Here is a 10,257-nt window from a genome sequence, read left to right as displayed (position 1 = left end):
CAGGGCTGTGAGGTGAAGACGTGGCTCAGCCACACAATCAAACAAAAAACACACCGAAATTCAGATTATTTTAGTGTCTGACAACCTCTATAATTAATTTGAGGTCATTTAAGAAAAATCCTCTGAGACTCTTATAACACACGATATAAGAAAGTCCACTAAAGTTTTAATGTGACTTCACTTCACAGTGATGATGGATTGTCTTTAGTCTCAATCAGATTTTAGATGTAAACCTATTAATGGGAACTTTTATTGATTTTAGGTGGAAACAATAAACTAAAATGACCAAGTATGCTATAAGAAAAGAATAAAATATGTTCTCCAGTCATATATTGTGTTTGTATTTACTCTGTGACCAACATTTAATACAAAACGCCTCTCAAAGAATTTAGCCTTGTTCCATTCCCACTTTTACAATACCTCCCTCTCCCTTTCACGACCCTCTTTCCTTTTGCCCTTTCGCACACTTACACACACACTTGCACACACACACACACACACACACACACACGCACACGCACACACACACGCACACACACGGCTTCACTCCATGAGAGTACGCCACAGTTTTTTTCCCTCCCCTCACTACAGTGAGAACAAAGGTTTTTCAAGAACAAATAGTCGACAGCAGCCATAAAAACCTCCAAACATTCACTGATTAAGAGGCTCAAAAAAGTTAATTTAGTCTAATTCTTGTATCATCTGTGTGCTTTAATTTCCTTCATTTTAAAAGTAATTATTCAAGGTTTACTCAAGTTTTATTTCTGTATGACCAGAATACAACATGTCATACAACAGGTGAGCAGATTAACCTCTACATCAGACGATGGCTAAAAATTATAATCTGTACTTTCAACCAATGAATCCATGAGTGCATCTGAGCTGGTGTCGTTCTTCTGTGTCTTTTATAAAGACATATTATATTATAAGACAGGTTTAGTTGAATAGTTCCTTTGAATAAAAAACCTCCGTTCAAAGTGCTGTAAAACTCAGCAAGAGGAAGGTATGCAGCAGCAGGTCAGAGATGAACTTTGCTCCAGCAGCAGTTTACAGATGTTTGATTATGAGACATGTTGAGTTCACAGCACTAGCACTACCACAGACAACATGAGATGATCCTCCTCCCTCCTGCATTAAAATGTGATATATATATATATATATATATATATATATATATATATATATATATAGATATATAATAAACTTGGCCTGATGTGATATGTGATATGATACAGAACTCTCTCAAACAGGGAAAAAATAAACTGAATATTTTATTAATCACACCATAAGAAGCCAAATATGGTGGTAGATGGACCAACAGAAACCCAAACACACATTTAGAGTTAAACTTCTCAGAAAATAAATTCAACTGTATAAAAAAAAAGAAAAAATTACTCAAAGCAGAAAACAACAAGCTATTTTTGTTTTCCAGAAAAGTAACGTGAAGTCTTCTGTCTTTTCCTCAAACTCACTTTAGTTGAAAGAGTTGTGTTGATGGAAAACATCTGACACTTAAAGATGCTATGAATTACATTTTATTTAAAAAAACAATGAATCCAGATGAACCCACAAAGACACTCTGACGTTTCTCTCTGCTCAACAGAACAGTTCAGCTCCGTCATCATCATTTTGGTTTTGATTATTTCTGTCTGAAAACTTTGTTCACAGCCACAAAAGACAGTTTTCAACAGAAAGACACAGTTGGCGACGCAGTGGAGGATTTAGAAGATGAAGAGCTACCCTGGAAAAACAAAAAATATATTTAAACCAGAGTAAACATGAGACTAACACTCCTCAGATGACCAGAAACACCACACCTGCTGAGTGTTAATCTTCTGCTGGATGTGTAAACAGGCAGCTGCAGCAAACAAGTTCACTTCTCAGCTTTATACGGTTTATAATGTGTCGGCTCACAGCTGGTTTCCACTGCTGTCATAAAAAAAAGAGGGTTTAAGGGAAAGTTTCTATTTTGATATAAACTCTGCTCATATTTTGATTATCCTGATACTTTGCAATCCAGTCAGCATCTGTTGTCTTCAGGTTTCTGCCATTTTATCTTCCTCTTGTCTATTTACTGCTGTTTTAAAATAATGTGCTGCATGCTGGCAGTCGGTGATGAAAGAAATATTCAGATCAGTTCAAGTATAATCAGGTCCTACTTGTTGCAGTGCTGGAACATCTGGGAATGTATATCAATGTCCTCCCTCCCTCTTCACTCCACTGACCAACAAATTACAGGTTAATGACATAAATATATGAATCCAGTACAGCCACAAAGCATCTAAACTAACCATCAACATGCTGAAAAAGATAAACAGCAAAGAAAGTCTGGACTTTATCGTCAACGTCATGAAATTATTATTTTAAAAGGGTCGTAACTCCACATTTCTGTAAGATGCTCAATATACGAGCTGCAGACTGAACAGAACATCTCTGTGTCAGAAGAAAGTGTAAAAGTTTCGGGTGTTTGGATTTAGGAGCAAAACTCAGTCAAACTCTACACAGATGGTGTCCAACGGGAAAACTACTGCACACAAAACTGAACAAATCTGCAGGATTAAACTGCTAAAAAACAAAAAGAAGGTTGGTGAACACCAGCAGCACGATCCTCGGTCAGATTAAACAGACAGCCGTCATCACTGTGTTCTCTCACCTATTTAATTGAGGAAGTCTGGACATGAGACAGCAGCTCCCCCAGATGGTTAATTGGATGTTTACGCAGTCATTTCTGCAGGGAACTGACACTGCATGATTAATGCCCTCGGGTCCAATCAGAAGTTATCAGAAGCTGTTTTGTGGTTGTAATTAACCATTCGGGGTCTGTGTTACCTCCTGTGATGGTGGGAGGAGGAGGGGGGGCGTGTCTGTTTGATTGACAGGCCTGCGGCGCAGTCAGTTTTCCGCTATTGGCTATTGGAGCTTGATGTCCTCCGGTTTCCAGTCAGATTGGTCAGATCCACCGCTGGCTCCTCCCCCAGCTCGTCCAAATATGGTCACTTCCTGCTCCAAACCGCTCTGAACTAGCAAAGATGGTGACGGACAGAATCTGAACTGGAGGATTCATAACGTTCACGAACCAACGGGCGACGTCACTGTCGGTTGTCGTTCGAGAAAAACAAACAACCCAAAAAATATTTGTTTCACTTAATGCGAGTTTTGTTAAAAAAGGACTCATCTGTTGAAAATAAATGTCTGCTGCTGTCGTAAACACAGTGTTCATCAGAAGTGACGTGAAGTGTTGTTTGAGTGACAGAAGGATTTCTGTTCAAGTATCACCATATAAACTGCTGGTTCATAATGAAAGTTTGTGGACTGAGGGGTCATCCAGAAGGTTTCCGCTCCTCGTTTCAGTCCTCATCGACTCAGAGAGCCAAAAAACTCCCACGCGCTCCCACAGCAGCCAATCACAGCGCAGACAGAGCAGGGCGTCGCTACGAGTCCAGTTACACCGGCGCATTATCCACCCCATTTCCTGGGACACACACACACACACACACACACACACACACACACACACACACACACACACACACACACACACACACACACACACACACCCTGTGGTTTTTCGGATCCGTCCGTCCCATCGTTGTGAGGAAAGATTTGACCGAATTTCCTGAAATTTGGCACAAACATTTACTTGGATTTAAAAGATGAATTGATGAGATTTTGTTGGTCAAAAGGTCGCGGTGACATCACCAACATTCGTGGCCACAACTACAAATTTCACACAAAAGTCCTAAACTTTGAGGATATTTTACATGTAAAAGGTCAAAGGTCAACTTCAGTATGTCATCAGAAGGTTTTCTGTCTTCCCGTGACTATATTCCACATGTGGTCAGATCCTGACTGAGGACCGACTGTGATCGAAACATCCACGTTTTTAAAATCTGCAGCTTCTTTGCAGCAACTTCGAGATTTGAAGCGTCGTCCGTAGTCATGGCAACAACTTTGTGTTCTCTCAGAATCCGATTTATCGGTTGTTTATGATCCGAGTCTGAGCAGACCTGGATGGAAACTGGAAACTGGACTTGAAAAAGACTTTCACAAGGGAAAGGAATCAAACGCACGACACGGAGCCAGACTGAAGTAAACAAAGAAGTTATGGGAGCAGGTTTGGTTAGCTGATAATAAATATCAAGAATAATTGACTATTCTTAAAATATTAATAGAAATGAGTAATTATGGAGCAGCATACCGGTACCACGGCCCAATAATCAAACTGTGAATACAATCAATAAAACCACCGTGTGGTTCGCTGCCTGCTTCAGTTTAACGCCTGTCGATTGTCGTTTGCAGCGTCTGAAGTCGTGCTGGAGAACGACAGGCGTGTGGCGGACTTCATGATGTCGTGGCCATCATCCGATAGGAAACCGGTGTTTTCATTCAAACCCAACTTTGCACCCAGGTGAGCGGTGCAATGCATGATGGGGGTTTCGATGCAGCCTCTATTGTCCGGTCCCCAAACAACTGTTAAACTAACACAGGCCGGGCAGGCAGGAAAGCGGAGGTTAAAGACGTCTCTGGGAGCTGAGATACCGACATGGCTGGTTGCAGAGTGGCTGCAGGTGAGGCAGGTCGGGGAGAGAGAGAGAGTTTTACAAGGAATATATATTAAAAAACCGAAAGGCAGAACGACCAAACACAGTGACTGTCTATGAGAACAAAATATCAGGAGCACGTTAAACAGTTCCTCATTCTGCTAGAACAAATAAATCCTCCACGACTAGTTCATTCGTTCTTTAATCACATTTAGGAGGTTTTACCGGGATAGAGGTGGGATAATGTGGTTTTCTGATTGATCCCGACTCAGTGGGACGACGACGATGGTGGTGTGTGTGTGTGTGTGTGTGTGTGTGTGTGTGTGTGTGTGTGTGTGTGTGTGTGTGTGTGTGTGTGTGTGTGTGTGTGTGTGTGTGTGTGTGTGTGTGTGTGTGTGTGTGTGTGTGTGTGTAGGGGTGTGATGGGGGACTGGCTGGTGGGTGGAGTGCTAATTGGATGACAGATGAGCTGAAGCACTATAATAATCGGGATGGAGATGCTGGTTTAGACTCAGAGCTTCTTTGAAACTGATCACAGGTTCACGCTGAGAGATCACATCAAGGTAAGAGAAGAAATAAACATGTTTTTATTCTTCTGTTTTTATTTTCTGTTTGTTTCATGATTCCTTGGTTAACTGGATGAAAAAATATGTTGGTTGATTTTCACTACAAAACATCGTTCTGCTGAGTTTCAGCACCTGGAACCTTTGCAGTGATAATCAACCTATAAATCAACGGCTGGCAACAACTGCTGTAATTTACCTTTTTATTTATAACAGTGTCTGTAGACAGTTTATTGCAAAGCTCTCTGCAATTTCTGGACTGTGATTTCCTAATAATTTCTGTTTAATCTAAAAAAAAAAAAAAGATTTATTCATTATTCATTCAATTTTACAAACTTTATTCTTCTCTTATTCAGACTTGTATGAATAAGGCATATTGAACCTGTATGCAGCTTCAGCTGCTGTGAAATGACTTAAAGACTCGAGCATATATCGTGTTATTGGACTGAATGAAATGAAACGCCTCTGCTGTTTTACTTACAGCTTAATAAGGTTAAAATCACTGCGTCGCTCTTCACAAAAATGTTCAGAAAATGGAAATAAGTCCATCACAGGGTCACAAAACATCTGCTTAACTGATGAGCAAAATATTTGACATCAAATAACAACATAATATTTTATGTGATATAAGACTGAGATAAATGCAGTATTATCATGAAATCCTGTTGCTCCTGATAAGGAATTGAGTCTTAATTATTCGTGTTTCACCGTTACTTCATGCAATAAATTACAAATAAGCTGAAATGCACTAAAACCAGGAACATACAGCAGCAGCTGTCGGATCAGAGGAGAATAAAGAGACGTGTTTAAGAAAAGATCATCAGTTCATGGTGTAATGAAAGAAGATGAGGGCTTTCATGTTGTGTCTAAATAAACGTCAGCATCAGTGGAGACGGTTTCTGTGTTGATGTGCATCGGTGCATCAGTGCATTGGTGCATCAGTGCATCAGTGCATCAGTGCATCAGTGCATCGGTGCATCAATGCAGCGACTGTACGTCTCATTCAGGCATCAAACAAATTAATAAAAGTAAAAAAGAGCCCAGAAACGTAAATCTTTGAACCCAATAGGCTGATTTCTGGGTACTTTCACTGCCTTCGCTGTTAAGTGTTACTTAATGTTAACTGTTAATGTTGGTCATTACAGTGGAAAACATTCATGCTTTATCTTATTCTTTGCTGTCCAAATATTTCATCATTTTATTTGATAATACTCACAGATTTTTTTTTTTATATTCGCCTTTATATATAGGAGGAAAGAAAATTAATCTAATGAAATTGTTATAGTTTTGCATGTATCTCACTGTAGAATAATTGCAGTCGTGATATTTTTGTATAATTGTGTAGAGAAGATTGTCTGGCAATATCTGAGCCCCGTTTGTGGGACACTGTATGGCTCAGCAATTTGAAGAAATATAAGCTTAGCGTCTGATGGAAAATAAATGTCCTCATTTTAAAACATTCATTTGGTACATTAACTTTATGTCATCTGCATATTTCAGGACAGAGTTTCATTAAAGCATAAAAAAGACAACAGAAAGTCATTTGTTGAAGAAAATTGTTGTGCTGATTGAATGGATGACATTAAGGAAGCTGATTTAAGCTTTAAAACGCATAACAAGCATTTGGTCTTTAAAACAGGACGTGAAATAACAGCTTCTGTGGTGTGCAGAACACTTTCTCGTGTGAATGGGAGTTAGTAGAGTACACAAAGGCTGAGACTCACAAACACTGGGTGTCTTTGGACTTCTTTCTATCAGTGAATACTGGAGAGGCCACGACGTTAAGCCCTTAAAGCCCTCTGAGCCAAAGGCATCAAAGTCTAAAGTTTAAGGATGTTTCAGTGTTTAACTGTGAATTTCAAACGGGCAAATACCATAGGAATGTATACAAGCCTTCCTATAACCTCAAAGTTCAAAAGTTTTAACACCTAAACTCTGAAAAGGTTTGAAAAAAAAAAAATTAATTAAAAAGTTTATTTAACAAATTATGTTGAAGTAGCTGAGTGGGACAACAGACGTTTCCATGTTGGACTCGTCACACTAAGATATTTGGAACCTCATATGAGACACTTGAGGGTCAAATATTAATCCGTCAAACTATATTTGGAAAGACCTTTTGTGCAGGTTCGTGCGATTCATCGTCCTTCAGAGGTGATGTGAACAGTGAAAAACTATTACAGCCCTGTTTCCATTGTGTAAAATGTAAATAAAAACAAAATCCAATATATTTGCAAATCACGTAAAACCAAATTTGATTGAAAATAGACCAAACACAACATATCAAATGTTGAAACTGAGAAATTGTGTTGTTTTATGAAAAATATATTCTCATTTTAAATTTGATGCCAGCCTTTTTACATTCTGCACAGCATCCCACATTTTTTGGGGGAAATCGGGATCGTATTCAAACCAATAGTTTTTTTTCAAAAGAATATTCATATAGAAGATACACTCTCCTATTTTAGAGCTCTTGAACTTCACATTTTTGGGTCCAAAAATATGAAAATACAGTATTTGACTGAAAAATGATGAAATCCCCTGAGTTTCCCTGTTTGGAAATGATATTCCTGGACATGTTTATTACCGTGGGAATCCTGTGAAGGGCACACCGGGACCACACAGACACACATGGACAGAAAAACCTGCAAAGGTCATCTGTGTTCCATAAAGCAGCCTCATCCTGGATATGCACCGTGTTTATTCTGCTTTAAATATTGGGACTCTTCCTCAGAGCGATGGAGAAAACTCCAAACTGCTGCAGTGTTGCTTCGCTGGTCGCGCTCCTCCTCCTCGTCTTCCTTCCTGTGAGTTGTTGGTGTAAAGAAGACGCCTACATGTCTCTGAGACAGGTACTCGTCCTCCGATCCTCCGGCTCACCGCAGCACACGTTTTATTTGAAGACTGAAAGGCACGATGATGGTTTCCGCTTGCAGGTGAAGCCGGGCGGATGCGTCGGTGAGGACGCGGTGCTGAAGAGGTTTGGCGACGTGGACTACGACGGCTTTGTGAGTCTGATGGGACGGAGAAGTGCGGCTCCGCCGAACAGTGAGTTGTGTTTGTAGTTTCACACCCATAAATACTCTGACTGAGAATCAAACTGACCTGTAACTGTCTCCGCAGGCCAAAGAAACACCGCAGTGTCCAGAAAAAGTAAGAACGTGAATTCAGGGAGGAATATTTTTCTGCTCTGACTTCATCCTAACTTCCCGTCTGTTTGACTTTTCCAGGACATGTCGATGACATCCTGGATGATCTGTTGGGGCGGAGGACCTGAGAGTGACCTCACACAGCAGTTCATTCAGCAAAGCATTCAGTATTCTGCTGATTACATCGACTCCACTCACTGATGTATATGTGAGGAATACACTCGATCAATGGCTCTGTTGTTACTGTGTTTTTCAGCAATATTACAAAATAAAATCTGGTTATAATATCAAACTTTCTCTCGAAGTGTAATCCAGTTCTGTTTTTCTGTTTTAGTTCTGTTTCCTGGATCTCCATCATTATTATATCCTTATTTTTTAAAACCCTTTCTGAGCAGCTTCATGACAAAGGACTGACTTTTGGCAGTAAAAGCTTGGCTGATTCGATATGTCCCTGCAGGTTGACAATTTGTTTACATTTTTTACTTGTCTTTGGATCAAAAAGAAAGTAAACAGATTTAAAGATTAAGCAGCAACGCTCACATCCAAGTTGAATGACCAGCGCAGAAAAAGAGCTGTTCGCCTTCGACGATGATCAGACCACAGCTCCACCTTCACTACTCGTGTTCTCAGCAGAAAAGATTACCGTTTAATTCTCTCCTGTAAACAAATCATATATTGATCCTGTTTGACATTCCTGCACTGTTATTTCTTGGTTTGCATAAAAGCATCGTTATTAATAAACCTGTGACAAATTGCTTTTGGCTGATCTGACATTTAACTTCGAGGTTACCAGCTTTCATTAACATGTCAAATGATCAAAATTCAAGAGTGTTCAGAAACTGTCAAGTTTGATTATAAAACAAAAGAGGCATGTGGGGCCAGGCAGACAGGAGCTGATGACTGAACTAGTTCCAATCCAGGAAACAACAACAAAACAAGTTATGCAAGACTGAAACTACCACCTTTGTTGACTTTATTTGACACAGTTTTGTCACTTTTGATGAGGAGCAGGTGAGGTGGAGCTGCAACTCAAGAGAGGACGGCTCGGCCACGTTACACAAATAATCAGTCAGACAAAGAAACCCGGGGAAACGGGAAACATCAGGGATCTGAGAGATGATGTCTGGCTGCTGTTGAGACAATGACAAAGTTTTAGAGGAGTTAAAGAATCTCCTCATTCACTCAAATGTTAAAAAGATGTTAAAAAATGCTTAATATTTTGAAAATGATAAATGTTTGAAAAAAGTTGAACGCTAGCATAAAAGTCCTGAAAGAGTTGAACAATTTCAAATTTAAATGTTGAAATCATTGAGTATGCAGAAGTAGTGAGCAACCAAAAAAAAACACATGGAGGAAGTCAGAAACAGGATGTCAATAGTGTAAATGCTGAATCAACATTCACTCAAAAAAGGCCAGTTATTTGTTCTAATTTCATTTCTTGGATACGGGAGAACACTGCCTCGGACAGAGGCGCTAAAATAGTTAAAACAACTACTGTAAAACATTACAAAGGCTTCAATCATCTTCCACGTGGAAACAGCCCCCGGCCCTCCGTTCGATGCTTCAGTCTGCAGGGTCAAGGGGAGAGAAGGTGTGTGGAGGACGGTTCCCCACAGAGAGCCTGTTTCACCCTCTCAAACGCCCACTGGTACTGCTCCGTCCACTGGACCGGATCTGAGGCACCTTTCCGGGTCAGGTCGGTCAAGGGACTGGTCAGATCCGCAAAGTCCAGGATGAACCGTCTGTAATAAGCCGCCAGCCCCAAAAACCGCCTCGCCTCTTTTAGTCTTTTAGTGCGATAGCAGCCGTCTTGTCCACCTGAGGGCTCACCTGCCCGCCGCCCAAATGGTACCCCAGATACCGAACCTCCCTCCGTCCAACCGCACACTTTCCTGGGTTGGCGGTGAGCCCCGTCTGCCTCAGGGACTCCAGCACCGCGCCCACCCGCTGCACATGCTCCGCCCAGGTGGTGCTGTGGATGATGACATCATCCAGGTAGGCGGCAGG

General features: G+C 40.6%; 1 protein-coding gene across 2 annotated transcripts; it reads left to right on the top strand.

The window, feature by feature from the left end:
* The first annotated feature begins 5,036 nt into the window (after positions 1-5,036).
* On the top strand, positions 5,037-8,991 carry tac3b (tachykinin precursor 3b). 2 transcript variants are annotated; one of them, XR_011311654.1, is made up of 6 exons: positions 5,037-5,104; positions 7,836-7,953; positions 8,038-8,149; positions 8,225-8,254; positions 8,332-8,458; positions 8,585-8,991. XR_011311654.1 is itself a non-coding variant. In XM_069715091.1 (5 exons), the coding sequence occupies exons 2-5, from the start codon at positions 7,840-7,842 to the stop codon at positions 8,376-8,378; spliced, it is 303 nt and encodes a 100-aa protein (XP_069571192.1). In that variant the 5' UTR covers positions 5,037-5,104; positions 7,836-7,839; the 3' UTR covers positions 8,379-8,563. The 2 variants fall into 2 exon arrangements, 1 of the variants encoding a protein (XP_069571192.1); XM_069715091.1 differs by lacking the exon at positions 8,585-8,991 and having other exon boundaries at positions 8,332-8,563.
* The last annotated feature ends 1,266 nt before the right edge of the window (positions 8,992-10,257 follow it).

This window comes from Brachyistius frenatus, unplaced genomic scaffold (assembly GCF_029030835.1).
Source record: "Brachyistius frenatus isolate BFR_SWC_R1_liver_20210118 unplaced genomic scaffold, ASM2903083v1 Contig_4, whole genome shotgun sequence".
Lineage (NCBI taxonomy): Eukaryota > Metazoa > Chordata > Actinopteri > Embiotocidae > Brachyistius > Brachyistius frenatus.
This window is presented reverse-complemented; position numbering and strand designations above follow the sequence as displayed.

What these genes read in the sequence shown, in the direction of transcription:
- tac3b (XM_069715091.1), top strand. Translation starts at nt 7,840, where the DNA reads ATGGAGAAAACTCCAAACTGCTGCAGTGTTGCTTCGCTGGTCGCGCTC. An exon ending in CCTACATGTCTCTGAGACAG is followed by an intron (nt 7,954 to 8,037) that starts GTACTCGTCCTC and finishes TTCCGCTTGCAG; the next exon opens with GTGAAGCCGGGCGGATGCGT. An exon ending in AAGTGCGGCTCCGCCGAACA is followed by an intron (nt 8,150 to 8,224) that starts GTGAGTTGTGTT and finishes CTGTCTCCGCAG; the next exon opens with GCCAAAGAAACACCGCAGTG.